At 49.6% G+C, this 17,147-nt stretch overlaps 5 protein-coding genes across 10 annotated transcripts; 4 read left to right on the top strand and 1 right to left on the bottom strand.

The window, feature by feature from the left end:
* Positions 1 to 121: 121 nt before the first annotated feature.
* FOXG_13950 (uncharacterized protein) lies at positions 122 to 2,110 on the top strand. Its single transcript, XM_018394024.1, has 2 exons — positions 122 to 1,266; positions 1,321 to 2,110. Exons 1-2 carry the CDS (start codon positions 414 to 416, stop codon positions 1,923 to 1,925), a joined length of 1,458 nt encoding a protein of 485 aa, XP_018253425.1. The 5' UTR covers positions 122 to 413; the 3' UTR covers positions 1,926 to 2,110.
* Positions 2,111 to 5,342: 3,232 nt separating this feature from the next.
* FOXG_13949 (uncharacterized protein) lies at positions 5,343 to 9,470 on the top strand. 5 transcript variants are annotated; one of them, XM_018394022.1, is made up of 5 exons: positions 5,343 to 5,769; positions 5,829 to 6,888; positions 7,145 to 8,272; positions 8,326 to 8,636; positions 8,707 to 9,386. In XM_018394022.1, the coding sequence occupies exons 3-4, from the start codon at positions 7,203 to 7,205 to the stop codon at positions 8,453 to 8,455; spliced, it is 1,200 nt and encodes a 399-aa protein (XP_018253423.1). In that variant the 5' UTR covers positions 5,343 to 5,769; positions 5,829 to 6,888; positions 7,145 to 7,202; the 3' UTR covers positions 8,456 to 8,636; positions 8,707 to 9,386. The 5 variants fall into 5 exon arrangements, with proteins under 5 accessions (XP_018253423.1, XP_018253422.1, XP_018253420.1 ...); XM_018394021.1 differs by having other exon boundaries at positions 5,829 to 8,272; positions 8,707 to 9,470; XM_018394019.1 differs by having other exon boundaries at positions 5,343 to 8,272; positions 8,707 to 9,470.
* Positions 9,471 to 10,011: 541 nt separating this feature from the next.
* FOXG_13948 (uncharacterized protein) lies at positions 10,012 to 14,349 on the top strand. Its single transcript, XM_018394018.1, has 2 exons — positions 10,012 to 11,448; positions 11,498 to 14,349. The coding sequence occupies exons 1-2, from the start codon at positions 10,277 to 10,279 to the stop codon at positions 13,353 to 13,355; spliced, it is 3,030 nt and encodes a 1,009-aa protein (XP_018253419.1). The 5' UTR covers positions 10,012 to 10,276; the 3' UTR covers positions 13,356 to 14,349.
* Positions 10,024 to 16,600, bottom strand: FOXG_13947 (DNA repair helicase rad15). Of its 2 annotated transcripts, XM_018394016.1 has the most exons (9): positions 16,473 to 16,600; positions 16,383 to 16,423; positions 16,319 to 16,328; positions 16,236 to 16,255; positions 16,042 to 16,173; positions 15,738 to 15,991; positions 15,563 to 15,679; positions 15,174 to 15,504; positions 10,024 to 15,117 (listed from the first exon to the last, which is right to left on the bottom strand). In XM_018394016.1, the coding sequence occupies exons 1-9, from the start codon at positions 16,487 to 16,489 to the stop codon at positions 13,670 to 13,672; spliced, it is 2,370 nt and encodes a 789-aa protein (XP_018253417.1). In that variant the 5' UTR covers positions 16,490 to 16,600; the 3' UTR covers positions 10,024 to 13,669. The 2 variants fall into 2 exon arrangements, with proteins under 2 accessions (XP_018253417.1, XP_018253418.1); XM_018394017.1 differs by having other exon boundaries at positions 16,236 to 16,328.
* On the top strand, positions 16,564 to 16,728 carry FOXG_21301 (uncharacterized protein; the record flags this gene model as incomplete). Its single annotated transcript, XM_018401634.1, has 1 exon — positions 16,564 to 16,728. One exon carries the CDS (start codon positions 16,564 to 16,566, stop codon positions 16,726 to 16,728), a length of 165 nt encoding a protein of 54 aa, XP_018253416.1.
* Between the last annotated feature and the right edge of the window lie 419 nt (positions 16,729 to 17,147).

Below are 17,147 nucleotides of genomic sequence, written 5' to 3'. Positions count from 1 at the left end.
TTGGCGATTGAGCGACGTCTTTGGGTTAACTGACGAAATCCATTCCCAGTGCACTATGCGAAGTGAAGGTAAATCGTAGAGGCAGTGGGGACCTTTGCGAGAGAACAATTTTTTGGCGGTGCGGCCCGGCAGAATTTTAGACCGGTCTATGGAGCCAGTCTTGCGCGCTACTCAGCGTCTCCACGCATGGCTCTTACTGACCTTGCCATTTGCATCATCTTAAAAGCTGTATCTATTGCACGCGCATCACCGAAACCACGATCGCCGGACCATCCAACCGAATTTTTACTGCTGATACGCGCCATAATTCGCAGTTGAAATTCTTGATCTTCCAAAGGCGCTCCTTAGCACAGCTGTAAAGGCAGTGTCTTTGTAGCCTCAACTAAACGATCAGGCATCGTTGAGCTACAGTGATGGATCGCAACAACCAATCCCATGGGCTCGGCCCTCGCCACGATGCCTCATCGCGAGTGCAAAAGATCGAGTCTGCTGCGGACAGGATGGCTGCACTCAAGGCTCGAGTCGCCGCAGCAATCGGAACCAGCAAGGCAAAGGGGGGCCTAAACGTTGGACTTCATCCTGCCTTGGAGGATCTAGGATCATATAAGCCCGCAAGTAAATCAAAGGAATCGACGCCAATGCCATCAAGTGGGCGAACAGACAAGGTCCGATCCCAAGACGCCACGAGGTCGGGCTTGGTCAATAAGCAGAATGGAGAGAACCCCTACTACGATCCTAGTCTTTCAACACAACCTGGTGGAGGGAAGGGACGACAGTCAAGATCACTTGTATTCAACCAGAAGGGCAAATATATCGCCCAAGCCAATGCTCTTCGTCGACAAGCCGCCTTGGAGGCGATGAAAAAACGAATTGCAGAGCAAACTCGAAAAGCTGGTATCGACGACGATCTAGATGTTGAAAGGAACTATGTCGTGGATGCACCGCCAGAGATTGAGTGGTGGGATGAAGGACTTGTTGACGGAGGAAGCTATGACATGCTGGATGACCCTTCGAAACTCAAACTTACAACGGCCGACAGCATCATCACTGAATACATTCAGCATCCGGTTGCACTCGAGCCACCTCAAGATCGACACGTTCCGGCAGCGAAGCCTATGTTCCTGACTTCGAGAGAACAAGCGAAGTTGAGGCGACAACGACGAATGGCTGAGCTAAAAGAAATGCAAGCTAAAATTCGCTTGGGATTGGTACCAGCTCCGCCTCCCAAGGTCAAGAAGGGCAACCTGATGCGAGTTCTTGGTGACGGTGAGTCTAACATACGATCTCGTTGACTCAATCACATGCTAATGTTTTATCTAGTTGCTGTCAAGGATCCAACTGCTGTCGAAGCGCGCGTCAATCGAGAGATTGCGGAACGCCACCAGAAACACGTCGAAACAAACGAAGAAAGGAAACTCACCAAGGATCAGAAACACGACAAACTCGCGACAAATCAACAAAAAGACGCCGAGAAGGGAATTCACATGCTGGTTTTCAAGATTGGAAGCCTAGCGAATGGACAACACCGTTACAAGATTGGCATGAACGCTGAGCAACTGGCACTTACAGGCATATGTGTCATGCACCCCAAATTCAATTTGGTGATTGTAGAAGGAGGCGAATGGAGTATCAAGAAGTACAAGAAGCTCATGCTTAACCGAATCGACTGGACCGAGAATTCGCCGTCAAGAGACCGAGACGGAAAACAAGGCGCCACACGCGACTGGCTTCTCGCCGAAAAGGATAATGGCGAGCTTAAGGATATGTCGATGAACGAATGCAAGCTTGTCTTTGAGGGCGAAGAGAAGGCGCGAGCATTCAGAAAATGGGGAAGTAAAGTGTGTGAGACAGACTCGGAAGCGAGAGATGCTCTGGCCCGCACTAAGATGGACAACTTCTGGCAACTCGCCAAAGGCTTTGCCTAAACAGACAGATACGTATGGATGTTCGCTGAGGTGCGACAAGAACAAGAACTCAGAACTCCTCAAGAGATGTGGTTCAAATATTAATAAACTTGCCTAATAAATGGTTGTAAACTTGCGAAAGGTTCCATGTTCTGGACTATTATGACTTGGACATATTGCACAGATACTGAGAATATGTGGCGAGTAGATGAACACTCTCCGGGCTTCCTGAAAAGGTATATTCCTTACTAGGTGCCTTGGTCCATGGGTAAAAGAGCGAGATCATGGGGTTGCAATTGACAGACTCGGTGACAAGCATCTGATACCCGTCGAGCCGAGGAACTCACGAGATACTTGAAAACCTTGCGTCATTAATGTGTGACAGTGCTTTGGGATTCAACAACAAATGTTCTAAGCTCTTGTTGCAGTGGTATCCTAAGAATAGAAATAGGGGTCTGTTATTGCAATCTAGACTCTGGACTTTGACTTACACGTAGAGTCCTGGACACAAGCAACCCCGGGCGCGGCCGCCTCAACGGGCCTATGCCATATCCAACTGACAAGGATACAGGAGGTACTGCAGTAACAAACCAATATGGAAGGCAGATTTCGGGGAATTTGCCGGTTTAGGTGCTGCAACTCTACGTACCTGTCTTGCGCGACCTTCCATTGTCAGACCGAGACTGGAACTGGAACTGGACGCGGGCTGAGGCTACACTTCCTACGTACATCAGCCATGAGATAGATCTTCGAGATCCTTGACTTGAAGATCATCATGGCATGCATGGTCTGGAAGGCTCCAAGTGGAATGGATCTCCGCGGACCCCTGATCGAGGAGAAAGGCCTAGGCTGGGGACCGATCATAACCAGTGCACGGCTCACTTGGAAATGGCCTGAATCCCGTTTAGAGTCTGTCAGGGAAACTCTAATTCGGTGCATGTCATCCAAACCGTTGAGCAGGGATAGGCGAGGCGGAAGTCATCGCGAAACCACACTCAACTTCTGAAGATGGGTAACGAAGCAGATGGGACTGTATATGCATATCGTGTTGCGGATTGGAACTGCGAAAGAACACTAGCCTGCTACAAGAAACGTGTAATCGTACGAGAATGGATATCTTGGTTTGATACTGCTCAGCCATAACCCGACAACTATCAGCTGTAGTCACCACTCAGATCGAAGTTGCACACTCACTGCCAAGAGCTATCTGGAAGTCAACATGGTGGGCAATGTCATCCTGGCAGGCATCAAGGATCTGATCTAAATGGCCTCCGTGAAAGCAAGCAAAGGAGAAAATACCGTAGCTACCGTTCTCATCACAGGCCATGGCATTCCTAATGCAGTGGCTTCTGCAGGTGATAGGTACCAGGAATCGATGGAACAGTCAAAGGTTGCCCACCATACATACCCCCCTCTTTCTGTCATCCTGGATTATCCACGCGTGTCTCGATCCAGAGCCAGTTGGTTTGCCAGTCAAGAGCTGGCTCTGAATTAAGCTTGTGCAGCAACCGATCGGTGATTGCAGTTTTGGGACGCTCTTCGAATCATGATCTTCACGGAGGGTAACCGCACGAACCGCGTCTATTCATTCAATCTCTACATCCGGTATCCTCCCATCCTTGACCGGGACATGTAATTAACTCGTTAATGAGAAGACATGGCCGAATACTGTTTGTGTAACCTTGGTGGGCTCGCCCCGTGGAGTCTATCGACCCCATTACTGTGGAAGCTCTGACTCCAAGGTATCATTATGACTCCTGCCCTCAAGAGCGTTCAAGGGCTTTTGATTTGCTTGCTGCAGAGTTTTCGGGCCGGACTCTGCGGATGAACAGACTGGCTCCTTTGCAAGGTTCCAGGTTTCCCAGGATCCTTGACCTTTTGCATGCACTCACACAAAGCTCAAGTTGGTTATATGGATCTTGAAGACGAACGTTTGTTAGGACAGTTATAATATTGTAATTAAAGTTGTGCATGTTTTGGGGAAGTTTTCGAGTTGAATGGAAGTGGCTTTTCTCAGTTTCGTAGTATGACAAAAGTATGGGTTAATATGGTTCAAGCCCTCCAAGGCGCCGATGACAGCTATGCAGCGCCTGGTCTGTATACGATATACGATGCTTATAAACGGACGTTTTGGAAGTAAGTCTTGCGCCGTAGATCATTCAAGAACTCTTCAGCTCATGATCATAGCCGAGCCCGCAGCCAATGAGGAGGAAGTCGAGCGAAACAATGCGGCATCTGAAGAATCTGGCTCATGTAGGAACAAACCAAAAAAAATGTGCTTGCTCTGACATTAGATCTTGGACTTAACCTAGGCTTTGGCGTCTCGGCGGCAAAAAGAACCGGTGCGCCTGCGCCTGTCAGGCCTGTATAGTTAGACTAATTGTTGTCTAGGAACCCTGGAAAGCTGGGACGTTTTGTCTTGGCTTTCGCCAATTTGGGCAAACTCGTCGCGACTTTACCTCGTAAGGTAGGTTAGTGGAGGTTAGAGACGGGATGGACCAAAAATTAGGGTCCCAAGGGACGGCGAGCAAAATACAGTGCAACAACAGAAGCCACCGAGGTACTAACGTTAGCTGAGTGCTCACTCTTCAGGTAGCGGACTTGCTTGGCTGATGATGAATACCCGCAGTTTGTACAGATGTTCCATTTCTTGCTCCTCCATTGCTGGTGTATTGTACGCAGCGTCATCATTTAGCGCAGTAGCATCGCCGGATGCACTTCATCGTCTCCCCTAGACGCATGGACTGGCAAAGGAGATCTTGCTTTCTGAAAATACCTACTACCTATCTAACCGCGAGAGCAACGCGGATATGGCTTATAATCTCCGTCCAAGTGGGCTTTATCCTGTAAGGTTAAGGTTTGGTGGGTGTATCTATCTCAGCTGCAGATATGGATGCGCAAAGGTACCCAACATCCTAATTCTATACGGACGGAGTACACGCAGTATAAGAGCGGAGGATTAAAAGGACCGGGCCGCCGTAGGGTAAGGCAAGGCAAGGGAAAGCAAGGCAAGACAAGGCTCAAACTGTATTTTGTGCCGTGGATTTGAGATGCAGTACCTTCGGTCCGGCTGCGTTTAAACGGGATGAATGAATATTGAGGCTATTTGCAAACATGTGCGTGCATGCGTGCACCCAATGCCGTCGATATGTATAGCACAGTAGAGGCCGTTTTGCGGGGCGCCACCGGCCGTTGAGCGGGCTTGAGGCCAGGAACAAGCCGATATCTACTGTCACATCTGGTAAGGTTGCAGACACTGTAGACTCCCTAACAAACAGCCGCGCCATTTGGGCCTTCAGAAGTACCATCACAGGCCGTTTCAAGGATAAACAGCACTGTCCTTTCGTTACATCGTGCCCACTCCACAAGTTCCTGACCCACCTGGACCGCGCCCACCTAATTATTCCGTGCAACGGCAGCGTGTAGGGATAAATTGGACATGAGTGGACTTTTGAGCTTCCACATATCACATCCATTCTCCAGACCGGCCGGAGTCACGGCCCTGCCCCAAGCCAAACACAGCACTTGACCGGTACGACCAGGGGTTTATTCCCTATTATCCTCTGGGGTTTCCTCGGTCGTGAGCCGTTTCCTCGTACTTTACCGTATCGGCTCTTCGGATCTAGCCCGGTTCCTATTTGGCCTTACCATTCCCCTGGCTTGCACCGAGCCGGACTCGCACGAGTCGCACCACCTGATCCGTTGGCCCTGCCATGCCGTTGAGACGGGACGCATACAGAGATCAGAGCCTACTGTAAGGCCCCTGGCCATCATCCTGATGGCAGCTATGTCCGCACATGAACGATCCATGATTTGGCCAAGGAGCCTCCATCTTCAGGAACGCGAGATGATATGTGGACGCAAAGTATGAATCGTCGTCAAAAGGTCAGCGGCGATGGCCCCCATATTCTAATTGGTCAACAGAGCCCAAAGGGATTATAACAGTCCGTGGAATGGTGTTTATGACGTTGCAACCATCAAACTTTTCCTTGATTCTGTCTCGGCGGATCTACCATGCTGCCCTCCAAAGATAATAACAGCGAGCAACCATAGGATGCCAACGACAAATGCGCTCACTTGTTGACCTACTCACCAAGGTGCCTTACGTACCTACCTACCTAAAACCGCGGGCCACCGTCGTTGGTTCTCACGCACCTGCACTACCTTGCGGTCATCGCACTACAAATGCTTGAACTGCATGGGCCAGCTTGCCAAATTGGGGCTGTGCGCACGCTTCAATTAAGAGACAGCGCAGTGTGCCGTACTCGATATCTTCTGAGTGTGTTAGTGTTGGCTTCTTGTGTTGGCTCTTGATGGTGGAGAACTCATGGGACGATGGCATCAGTTTGAAAAAGAACCCACGAACATGGTTCAAATACGGACATATTCCAAACCTGGACTGGCTTGGGCTGAGCTGGGGCTAGGCTCTGCCTCTATGCTACTTTGTTCGTTATCGTTGCACCAACAACAGTGCCTGCACAGAGTGTTAAGCAGCTGTCTCTCAGGTCTTGGAAATCCTGGTCGCTGCGGAATGCGGCCCTCTATACCTTAGCTCGCGTTAGGGTTGATTTTATGCTCTAATTTGGGGCACTCAACGGTCTGACTTGCACACATCTTGCTTGGCTGGCTGGTGACAGCAAACGGCCCTAGCGATACCGTTATCTACCTCAAGTCATCCGCGAGATCTGTCAAGGGTCGCAATGGCCCAGCCGTGTGGTTGGCGAGCTCGATCCTAGCCTAGACCTCATTTCGCTCTCCTCCCGGCCCCGTCACCCGCTTCTCGACACCTTCCCAGTGGCTCTCTAGCCGTGAACGCCAACCTACCCGTCTCCCCACCCTGGACTCGTCTGTCTAGCCTGTCTTGCCTGTTTCTCTAGCACCCCCCCATGCAGGCGGAGACTGATCCTTCGACAATCCTCGTCTGGGTCTAATTCATCGATGGTAGTAGCTTCATCAAAGAGGATCTAAGTAATCGATCTTCCCTGTACGTACGCCCATTTCTCGCCCAGGACTTGGTCTGGTCGACGTTCGTCTTTGTTGCCACCGTCCGTCTGCGTCTGTTGCTCACAACTCCATCTCCCGTGTTGGTTGTGCCCTCGCTGTATTTATCCAACTGATACCCCGTCATGGGGTTTCCCGTCTTGGTCGATGAATCTCTACTCACTGCAGTACCTAATCTAACGGTGCCTGTGGCCTATGGTTCTCTACCTACCGGAAGTGCATGGCTCATGAGACCCTAGCATCCCCACGGATTCTAACCCGACCCTCGCATACTTGCTTTCTATAACGACCTCAAATATGTACCTGACACCTCCCTCGACCTCGAACTCCCCCGTATCGCAGTATTCACAGTTCTTCGAAACGAGTTCGTCCAGTTCTGACACTTCCTGCCCCCCAAATCGTCTGCCGTCTTGCTACGGCTCTCCATTTCAGCAAGCTGTCTCAGGCGTTTCACAGTCAGACTTGGATTCGAATTCGTACTCCCACCACGCTCGCTGGTTCACAGTGCCTCAGCCAGAGCTTCTATCACCGCCTCCCATGGACCACGGTAGCACTGCTTGGGTCACACCAGACGGCTTAGTGGCTGGGACAAGCACAGCTTCTTCAAGCTCGGTAGAACCTGACGCCCTGCATGCGGATTTTAATGCATTTGCTGGATACGACTCTTGTTTGCCTGCCCCATATCAGACACATGACGCCTACATGTCGCCCAGTCGCAACCCGTCAGTCCATGAGCCCTCATTGTCGTCTACCAGCCAATCCTCGCGAGCGCCGTCAATAGGCGCAAGGCCACCATATGGATACTTGCAAGATCCCTCTAACTCGAGATTCAGAGCCGAAGGCTCCGTGAGCAGCTATGGCCAGGGATATGAGCCGCAACCGTACTCAACAGCCGGTCCATCTGCTGCTGCTTATCAAACCGACGGGCCCCCCTTCGCTTCAAATCTGCCCTCCAGCCTCGGCGCAAGTGGTTCAACGGCCTGGCCGAAGCAAGAATATGAGGTGCCTCAGTTCTATTCTACCCCGCAAAACCAACTTCCTGATTTTGGCCCGGAGAGGAGACTATTAAAGACGAACAAGGCCAAGAGACCCACCAGAAAGCACACATCGAAGGAGGAGGCAAACTTTCAATGCGAAGTCAAAGGATGCGGGAAGTTCTTCAGTCGCAGCTACAACTACAAATCGCACCTGGAGACTCATGATGAGAAGCGCGAATATCCGTTTCCCTGCACTGTCGACGGGTGCACCAAGAAGTTTGTGCGGAAGACCGATCTTCAACGACACCACCAGAGTGTGCACATGAAGGAGCGCAATCATAAGTGTGACTATTGTGGACGCCTCTTTGCTCGAAAGGACACTCTGAGAAGGTAAGCATGCCATGCACTCTGGCGCTCACAAACTCTAATAGTTGAATTGGTAGACATATGGAGGACGGCTGTTCGAAGCGGTTTGATATCGGGACACTCAACTTGCAAGGTCCAGGTTTCGCAGGGTTGGGGATTGTTAGCCCAACCAGGCCGTCCGGTTTAGACCCTCGCCGCCCTGGATAGACTTGGGCTTAACATGCTACGCAGTCGTCATCAACACCACGGATGTATTTTAAGATACATAGTAATCCATCGATGTGGCAGGGTCCTTGATCGGGAAGAAGTTAGACCTCTTTCAGAGGCCTTTTCTCCAGGCATTTCAAGTTAGAAACGGCATCGAAAACCTGACCTAGAATTGGAAAAGGTAGGCTGGCTAATGATATCACGGCAAAGTGCCTTGTCAATTCTGGGTCTTGCTGACTTGTGTTATTTAGGAACACGTATTCTCACCTAAGAAAGGAAGTAACCAGACTCACGAAACCCAATGGCTGAATGTATAAAAAAAAAACCTGATGAGTTGGTGACAAAATGCACTCAAACCGCGGAGGTCCACTGATCAGCGTCCGGCTGTATATTCTGGATAAAATCTTGCTCCAATATGCAGATACTGCAACGGTTGAGGTACAGACACAAAAATCTCGAAAAGGAAAACTCTGTTGATGCCTTTCCACATGCGACAGCCTAGGGTTCGCATGCATTATGCCGAGAGCCTCACCTGGGCGACATATCGAAACGACTCGCCTCGGCATATGCGAACTTGACAAATAGAATCTTGATCTGGAAGCTCGCTGGGAATGGGATCTTTTGTGCCAAGTCCCACTCTGGAGAATAATTTGTCAAGGTTTGCTGCTCGACTAGAGCAAGCGGGTTCAACTCTCGCATCCCTTGTGATTAAGATTGCTTGCGGCTGCAGTTTGATTACATTACACCGAGGCTCACACTAGCATCATTGAGTCGTATGGATTGTACAGATTCTTGGGCGACCTGCACAGCAGAAGATGGAGTAGGTCTAGTTTACGGTAGCAAGGCCACCAAGGATGTGATCTGGCATAACTAGGTACTTGTGATGTAGTGAAAATAAAGATTCAATACAATGATTCTCATCCACATGCAACAATGCCGACTGGAGACAGGGATCTGTCTGTGGAGCATCGCCTATCGATTTGGATTTAATTGTCATCACCCCAGCTTTGTCACAATAACGATACTCCGTAATTCGTACGATATTTCGCTTCGCAGGTTCATGCTTTGGCTTATTGATCCGATTGGATCGTGTAAATATACATCCTAGAAGGATGGATTGCATTGTATTGCTAATGCCGGCAGAGCATATGTCATGGCACGCTGTGGGCACCTTTGAATTTTGTTTGCATAATACCAGTAGTCTGAAGCAATCCCAAGTACAAAATAGGTACTAACTGCTTCGATCTGTTGTTTGAAATAGGTACATGGAGTTTTTATTAGTGACATGCTTGCCTACGTGGCAGAGGCGTAACTAATGCATGCATGTGATAATAGCACCCGGTGTCGAACTGGATCTTCTAGAAAGGTGCCTAAAATTGAAGTTTCCTTAGTTTCCTTAGATCGCAGCAAAGTATCCTTTCTCACACTCTGGCTGTAGAGATACATCTGTTTCAAGGCACAGTACTCGGCATTAGATGAGTAGTTGGAGGTAGCCCCACATTTTAAAGGCAGACAAAGCTGTTCAGCACATCCCCCACGTCATGGCGTCCTTGAATCGCAGCCCAGATCGATCAAGCCAGCCCTGAAGCCTTGGCCTTAGCCAAGTTCTCTTCTTCTTCTTCTTCCGATTTCTATGGCTTTGTGAGAGACCAGCGAGGAAGCCTCAAGCTCTATCTACCTATGGCACGGCCGACTCCTACAGAATATACAGCTGCCGCTCAAGGCGTGACCCGACAGCGTTGTTGAGACACATACAATCCAATCCAATACAATCCCACTCGTAGTCGCGTCCCGAGCGAGACATCACCACCATTGATCGACATGACTGACGATAACCACACCTACAGCGCCAAGTGTCGCCTGGCCCCTATTTCTCGCGTTCAACGCGAAGATGAGGTTCCCCCGGTCGAGGCTCAGTTCTTCTACTCGTCAGTCATCCCGATTGACGATCCTCTTTCAACATCCTCAACCGTTGGTGCCGATCCAAAGACAAATAAGGGACAAGTGCGCCCCTTCTCTCGAGGTGATAATAATGCGCTGGAAAAGGCTTGGCTGAGTCTCATGTCCGAGCCTTCACGTCGCGCTCATCAAGATGCATTGAAGAATCTGGACCGCACTCCTCAATTCGATACAGACGTACTAGCATCGCTCATCCAGCTTATAACTACAAAGCACTGGGAGAGGCACCGGAAAGGCTATCAGCCACAAGATGTGACAGCACCAACCAGTGATGTACTGCCCACAACGCCTGTGCCCGCCTGTTGCTCTGAATTGGTCCTTGACGTTTCCCAAGAACTCGAGAGAGCTTTCTGTGCACTTGTCAGGCGGCGAAATCCAGCCCTGAATGTTGATCAAGTCATGCAACAGGTCGTGTTCGCACTTGATCGGTTGAAAAAGCAAGCCAACGATGAAATTGAGGCTCAGCCGGTATCAAACAGCACACCCTCGAGCCGTCCAGGAACCGCTTCGACCAGTACTACTAACCACCCAATTACCCGCATTCCCAAGACCACAACAACAACAGAGCCTCGTAGTTCTAAGCGTCGATCAACTATAGGAGAAATGAGAGCAAGAACCAACAGCTTGTCCACTTCGCAGCCCCCACGAGTACAAACTCTAGTTGGCAGTCCTGGCCTTACACGACCACCAGTTGTCGATGATGGAATATCAGGCAGACCATTCGTACGCGTTGGAAGCCCAGAGACACAGCCAGAACCCGGATCCCTCCCACTGATTGGACTTGGAGGCCCAGGGCAGGATGCCCCTCGAAACCCAGACCATCCTCAAGTCGTTCCCGAACGAGAAGAGACTCTAACCATTGCGAACCAAGGGGCCCAGGCAGTACCTGAGGAGAGCCAGACCAAGGTAGCCGAGGTTGCGGTCGGAATATCAAGACTTCATATGGTCTCGTTGCCTGTGCTTCAGATGAAGCCGATATACTGGTCTCCCATCAACGATGTTGCAGTTGTTTCTAGGGCGACGTGGTTCTATAGGTTGTATTTCCAGGGTCGATTAGGAGGAAGGATAACTGACTTAATCCAGAGATACCATGCTCCCGATACCGCCGGCTGTTGCTAACCAGTTAGAGGCCGGCTATCATTATTTGCGACCATGGACTGAGACATGGAGTGATGAACTCCGATGTGCTATCGACGTGGGACCACTGGGCGAAGAAAAGATTTCGCATAGACTATGGCCTAAAGATTCAGAGATAGGATCCGGAGACGACTTCCCCGAGCCAGTTATACCATCAGATCCATTTTGTGCTGCTCGCTGCTTTCGGGGTGAAGCTGCTGCTGAAGGTAATATTGATACGACTCCCGTAAAGAAGGCAACTGCGGAAGACGCAAACATCCCGACACGACCGTATTCGAATTATCATGTCCTGTATAAGAATGCCACTGAAGCTTTTCTACTGAAACCGAGCCTGAAGCCATCAGCATACTATGGCCGACGACCGACGATGAAGATCATGAAAGGTGTCACTGTTGGAATTCCTGTTGCTCGAGGATTCGACCGAGCAGCATGGGAGCGCCTCCACCATAAGAAACAGGCACCAAACAAAGCAGGTGCTTCTGCTGCCGATGAGTCGCACGAAAGCCGTGGACAAGATGTATGCGCTGCTTGCAAAGCCGACAAGGAGAAGCGTCAAGTGACTGATCTGGTTCTTGTCGCTCACGGCATCGGCCAGAAATTTGCGGAGAGGGTTGAAAGTTTCCATTTCACTCATGCCATCAATGGATTTCGCCGAGCTGTGAATATGGAGCTTCAGAGCCCTTTGGTCAAGCAGGTTTTGCGCGACGATCAGAATGGACTGATGATCTTGCCCCTAAATTGGAGAATGGGCCTATCTTTTGAGGATGGAGGGCCAATGAGGGAGGAAGATAAGGAGGAATACACGCCGGAGGGGTTTGGACTCAAAGACATCGAACCTGATACGATTCCAGCCGTTCGCAGCATGATATCAGACATCATGTTCGACATCCCCTTTTACATGTCACACCACAAAGGGAAAATGATCCAGGCTCTTGTATCAGAAGCAAATCGTGTCTATCGACTCTGGTGCCGTAACAATCCAGGTTTTGCTGAGAATGGACGCGTCCACATGATCGGACATTCCCTTGGGAGTGCGATGGCTCTTGAGATTCTTTCAAATCAACCAACCACAGTGCCAAGGCTGGACTGGTCTCGAAAGGAACCCGAGGCACGTTTCTTCGAGTTTGATACCAAGAATCTTTTCCTGGCGGGCAGTCCTGCGGGATTCTTTCTTCTTCTGGAGCGTGGTGTCCTTATGCCTCGCCATGGTCGAATGAAGCCTGGAGCTGATTCGAACGACATTGTATCGAAAGACGTCGTAGCGGAGGCCGGGACTTTTGGCTGCTTGGCTGTGGACAACATATACAACATCCTTGCTAAGGAAGATCCCATCGCGTACCTTCTCAATGGCGCTGTGGACCCTGTCTACGCGGCGAGCCTCAAGAAGGCTTATGTCCCTAGCATTTCGGGTTCTCTGTGGAAGTCTGTCGGCGCCGCAATGCGAGGAGTAGTACCAGGCATGGCACCGGCACCAAACCCTCTCGTCCCGGAGCCGGAGCGACCTTCAACGATCCGATTACCCTCTCAGTTAGAGCTCGAGGTGCACGACTTTACCCGTGAGGAAATTGCAGAGAGAAAGGCATTTCTGCTTAACGATAACGGGCAAATCGACTGGTACCTCCGCTCAGGGGGAGGGCCTTTGGAGATACAGTATCTCAACATGCTCAGTGCGCACTCCAGCTATTGGACTAATCATGATTTTATTCGAATGCTCTGCATCGAGATTGGACGAAAGCCAGGCCGGGCACATTCTATTCCCGCCCTCCGAGCAACGAAAGCTGCCAAGAGACTTTTGGTAGATTAGATTATTGTTCTTACCATTCGCGCATAGAGCAGATGATATCCTTATTTTATTCTTTGTTTCTTTTGATTGAGCAGGCGCGAGATGGGCGAACGGACAGCATTCGGCGTTCTGGCATTGTGTTTGGAACCAGTAAAAGGGAAAGCTCGGTTAGATTTCTGTTCAAGTTGAATCAGCATTGCACAAGGGCCATATAACCAACTTTAGACCGGCTTTAGCATTCTCTAATTAATCTAAATAATATGATACAACTTGATATGCTTTTGGTTTTGCAGTCTAAACCGCTAACATCTGGTATCGCAGTTGCTCGAACGAGTCTAGAAACCATCCATCTCCATCATATCTTGGTCGAACTCGTCATCGTGGTACTCAAAATTGTTGTCCTGCGCGGCAGGCTTTGGCCGTTGAGCTTCCTCCTCAAGCTCCTTGATCCTCTCTAGATCCATCTTCTCCTTATGTTCCATCAGGTCCTTATATCCCCAGGTGCTGATGCCTTCCTGGTCTTTAGCCCGGAACGGTTGCGCCATAGTCCGAAGGAATCGCCTTGCGCTGCTGACGGCCATGTCGGTGCTCAGATTGACGTCTGACTCTTGGAGGCCTTGATTGATCCATTTGGGTAGCTGTGAGCGCTTCTTCTGAAATCGACGGTCGGCAAGGACCATGATTCCATAGTCGTCCTTACCACGCAAGACTCGGCCAAGACACTGTGCGGCGTGTCGCATTGCATCAAAGGAGAGGAAGTCATTCTCCTTGATGCGGTATGTTTCTCTCAAGAACTGAAGACGAGCCTTGAGAATACGTGACTCGGTGTATTGAAATGGAACTCCAATACATAGCACAGTACGACCATATTGATGGTCGAAATCGATGCCTTCGGATACCTTTCCTCGGGCGACACAGAGTAAAACGGCACCTCTACCGTTACAGCACGCTGTGCGGTACGTCTCCAGAGCAAGCGAGGTTTCCTGTGCATCGGGCGTTTCCACCAGGATCAGTTTGTACTTCCAAACTTCATCAAGGATACCCATTCCTTGCCACATACTAATGATAGATTCCATATAAAGATAAGATGGAAAGAAGACAACCATCCCATCCGGCGTGATCTTGGCAAATTCAGTGAGTAGGTTGCCGTAGTTTCGAACCACACTGGGTTCATTCCGCACTTGAAAGCTGGTCGAGACGGAAGCCTGATCGCTGCCTCGAGTGACAATCATAGGCATGAAGGATCTCCGAGCGAGGGTCATGGCATAGGATTCTTGAATGACAGTTGAGAAATCCAGCATCTTGGGGTATATCTCCAGTGGAGAAATAGTACCAGACGTGATAATGACAGAGTAGAACCTGTCAAAGACGGGCTTGATAGCGATGGCAGCGTCAAGACAGGTGAAGTGAAGGACCGGGTTAGGGACTTCAGCAGTATCGGACTCAAAAGGCTCAAGGATAAGGAGAAAGCCTTTCTCGTACGTTGCCACCAGCGTTGCAAAAGTTGCAACCTCCTGAAGAGGCTGGTAGTCTTCAATATTGGTGAGCTCGAGGGTCCGAACCAGTGATGTCAGACGTTCAGCGCAAAACCTCAAAGGCTTCTTCTCGATGAAAGTATGCTCTCGGAGATGGGCAAGGAACGAAGGCGGCGTTTCAGAAATGACCTGGCGCACTTTCATCCTCGTCTTCAGATACTCAATGAATCTCTTGAGGAAAGCAATAAAGTGTTCTGCCCTCCGAATGTTTCCTGGAACAGCCTCTTTGAGTAAGTCTTCGGGAAGGGCTGCGGAACGGTTAGCACGTTGCAACCAAGCAAATAGATTTCTCATTAGAACCTACCAGGATTTGCCATGAAGGCATCTTCTTGACGTGCCTCGTCAGCATCACGCAGTCCTTGAACTAGTTTCTCATACTCATTCTGTAGTTGCTGCTGGTCTGTATCACGCATCTGTGAAATCTTGTTCTCTAGATTCTGAGCTCCTCTTGTGGCTTTACGCAAAGAGTCCTCTGTGATATCTGTGCTGAGAGATTCGATGCAAACGTTGTCAATGTTGTGAGCTTCATCGAAAACAACGATACAGTCCTTGGAAAAGTCCTTGGATACCCGTTCGGCGATTTTGGGGTCGAGCAGATAGTGATAGGAGAAGATGACGACGTTGCAGTATTGCATCTGAAGCAGAGCATAAGAATCACTAAAGCAAGGACCATGGGATTTGGGAAATACTCACCATTCGCCGTGCAGTAAAGTATGGGCATTGCTTATGCTCTTCACCATATCGAATCATGTCATCGAAAGACCAGACGCCATTAGGAATCAGGTTGTGAGGCTCGAGAAGGTCTAGGTTCTGTATCATTGGCTCAGCATGGAATGGGTAAGGAAAATCGAGGTTCTGCGAGACTTACGTCGTGATACACGCAGACGTCTACGTTTTCTCCACGTTCCTTTTTCTCCTTGACAAAGCCGGCCGTGAGACTCCTGCAACGAGCATCGACGATGGCGCCACTCTTCTCACGCTTGACTGAAGGATGTAGACACAGGTTCTTTCGACTTGTCAAGCCTAGACCACGGAACTCTTCTTCATAACCGAGCTGCTCGGCTCGGTATTTCATGAGAGACTTCAGCTCTACTAATGCCTTTTCAATTTCGGACATGGTACCTGTTAAGGTATAAGTCAGCAATAGCAGGGTGAGGTCAAGTGCCACTCACGAGAGCAGTAGATCAGCTTGCGCTTTTCAGGCATGTATTGTTGGTACGCAACAATGAGTGACAGAAGAGACACGGTCTTGCCTGTGCCCGAAGGCATTTCCAGAACACAGTGGCCCCCTGCATCTAGTGTTTCTGGTGTGATGGGTGATCATGTCAGCAATCACGATGCATTCAGCAATAGAAGGGGTAGGTACTTTTGAGATCACACATGTAACTTAATGCGCCTCACGGTTAGTCTATCTCTCCCATTCGGACACCACAACGCCCAACAACTCACGCATATTGCTCTGAGAAAATTGAGTCAGCTTTGGCAGGTGAAACTCGCGCTTATTAATGCATACCTGGGTATATCCTGGGATAAGGGAATAGCACAGGCAGGTCACTAGATGATGTGAGTAAAAGGGGTGCCCTGAGGCGAAAGGATGTCGTACTCGATATTGAACTTCATAATGAACCGATGGCTAACTACGAGGCAAGCCCTCGGCGAATTATTGCAGGTGTAAGTGATGGATAGCGACAAAGATGGCAAAAGGCGTGAGGCGTGACGTGAACTCCTGTGTGATCAAAGCTGAGCGTCGCGAGGTCACGTGCTGGGGCGCTGATGTCACCAAGACAGCTTTCGGTGAGGACTCATTACACCGAGAGTACCCCACCAAGGTGAGGCAAGTCATCGAGATATCAGGGTAAATGAATTGAATGATCTGTGCCTCCATAGATACTATGATACAAATCACTGAAAATGTAATGCCCCATTAATATTGTTGCTATAGAAGAACTGCACATATTGAGATAAGTCAGCTTGGAACATCCGAGAGCATATAACAAATAAGTCATTATCCGTCCAAGTATCAACCCTCTCACTCTCATACTAGATACACACGCAAGGAAGAGGCTAATCACTAAGGCTCAGTATAAAGACCTATCGAGATTTTATAAACCCTCGTTATTTCTTGTTACAAGTTTACCAAGGCTCGCTTCAAAGATTCACTCAAGCAAAACATGAGGGTACAGCGAGAATGAACTCCGGTGCACATGACTTTCTGCGAGCGTCGTCTTCTGAAACAGCTCCTGAAACAGAATTGCTGATTGTTATAGCTATATAGGAT

Source organism: Fusarium oxysporum, chromosome 10 (genome assembly GCF_000149955.1).
Source record: "Fusarium oxysporum f. sp. lycopersici 4287 chromosome 10, whole genome shotgun sequence".
In the NCBI taxonomy this organism is placed as follows: Eukaryota; Fungi; Ascomycota; class Sordariomycetes; order Hypocreales; family Nectriaceae; genus Fusarium; species Fusarium oxysporum.
Note: the sequence above shows the minus strand (reverse complement) of the source record. Positions and strands in the feature narration are given on the sequence as shown.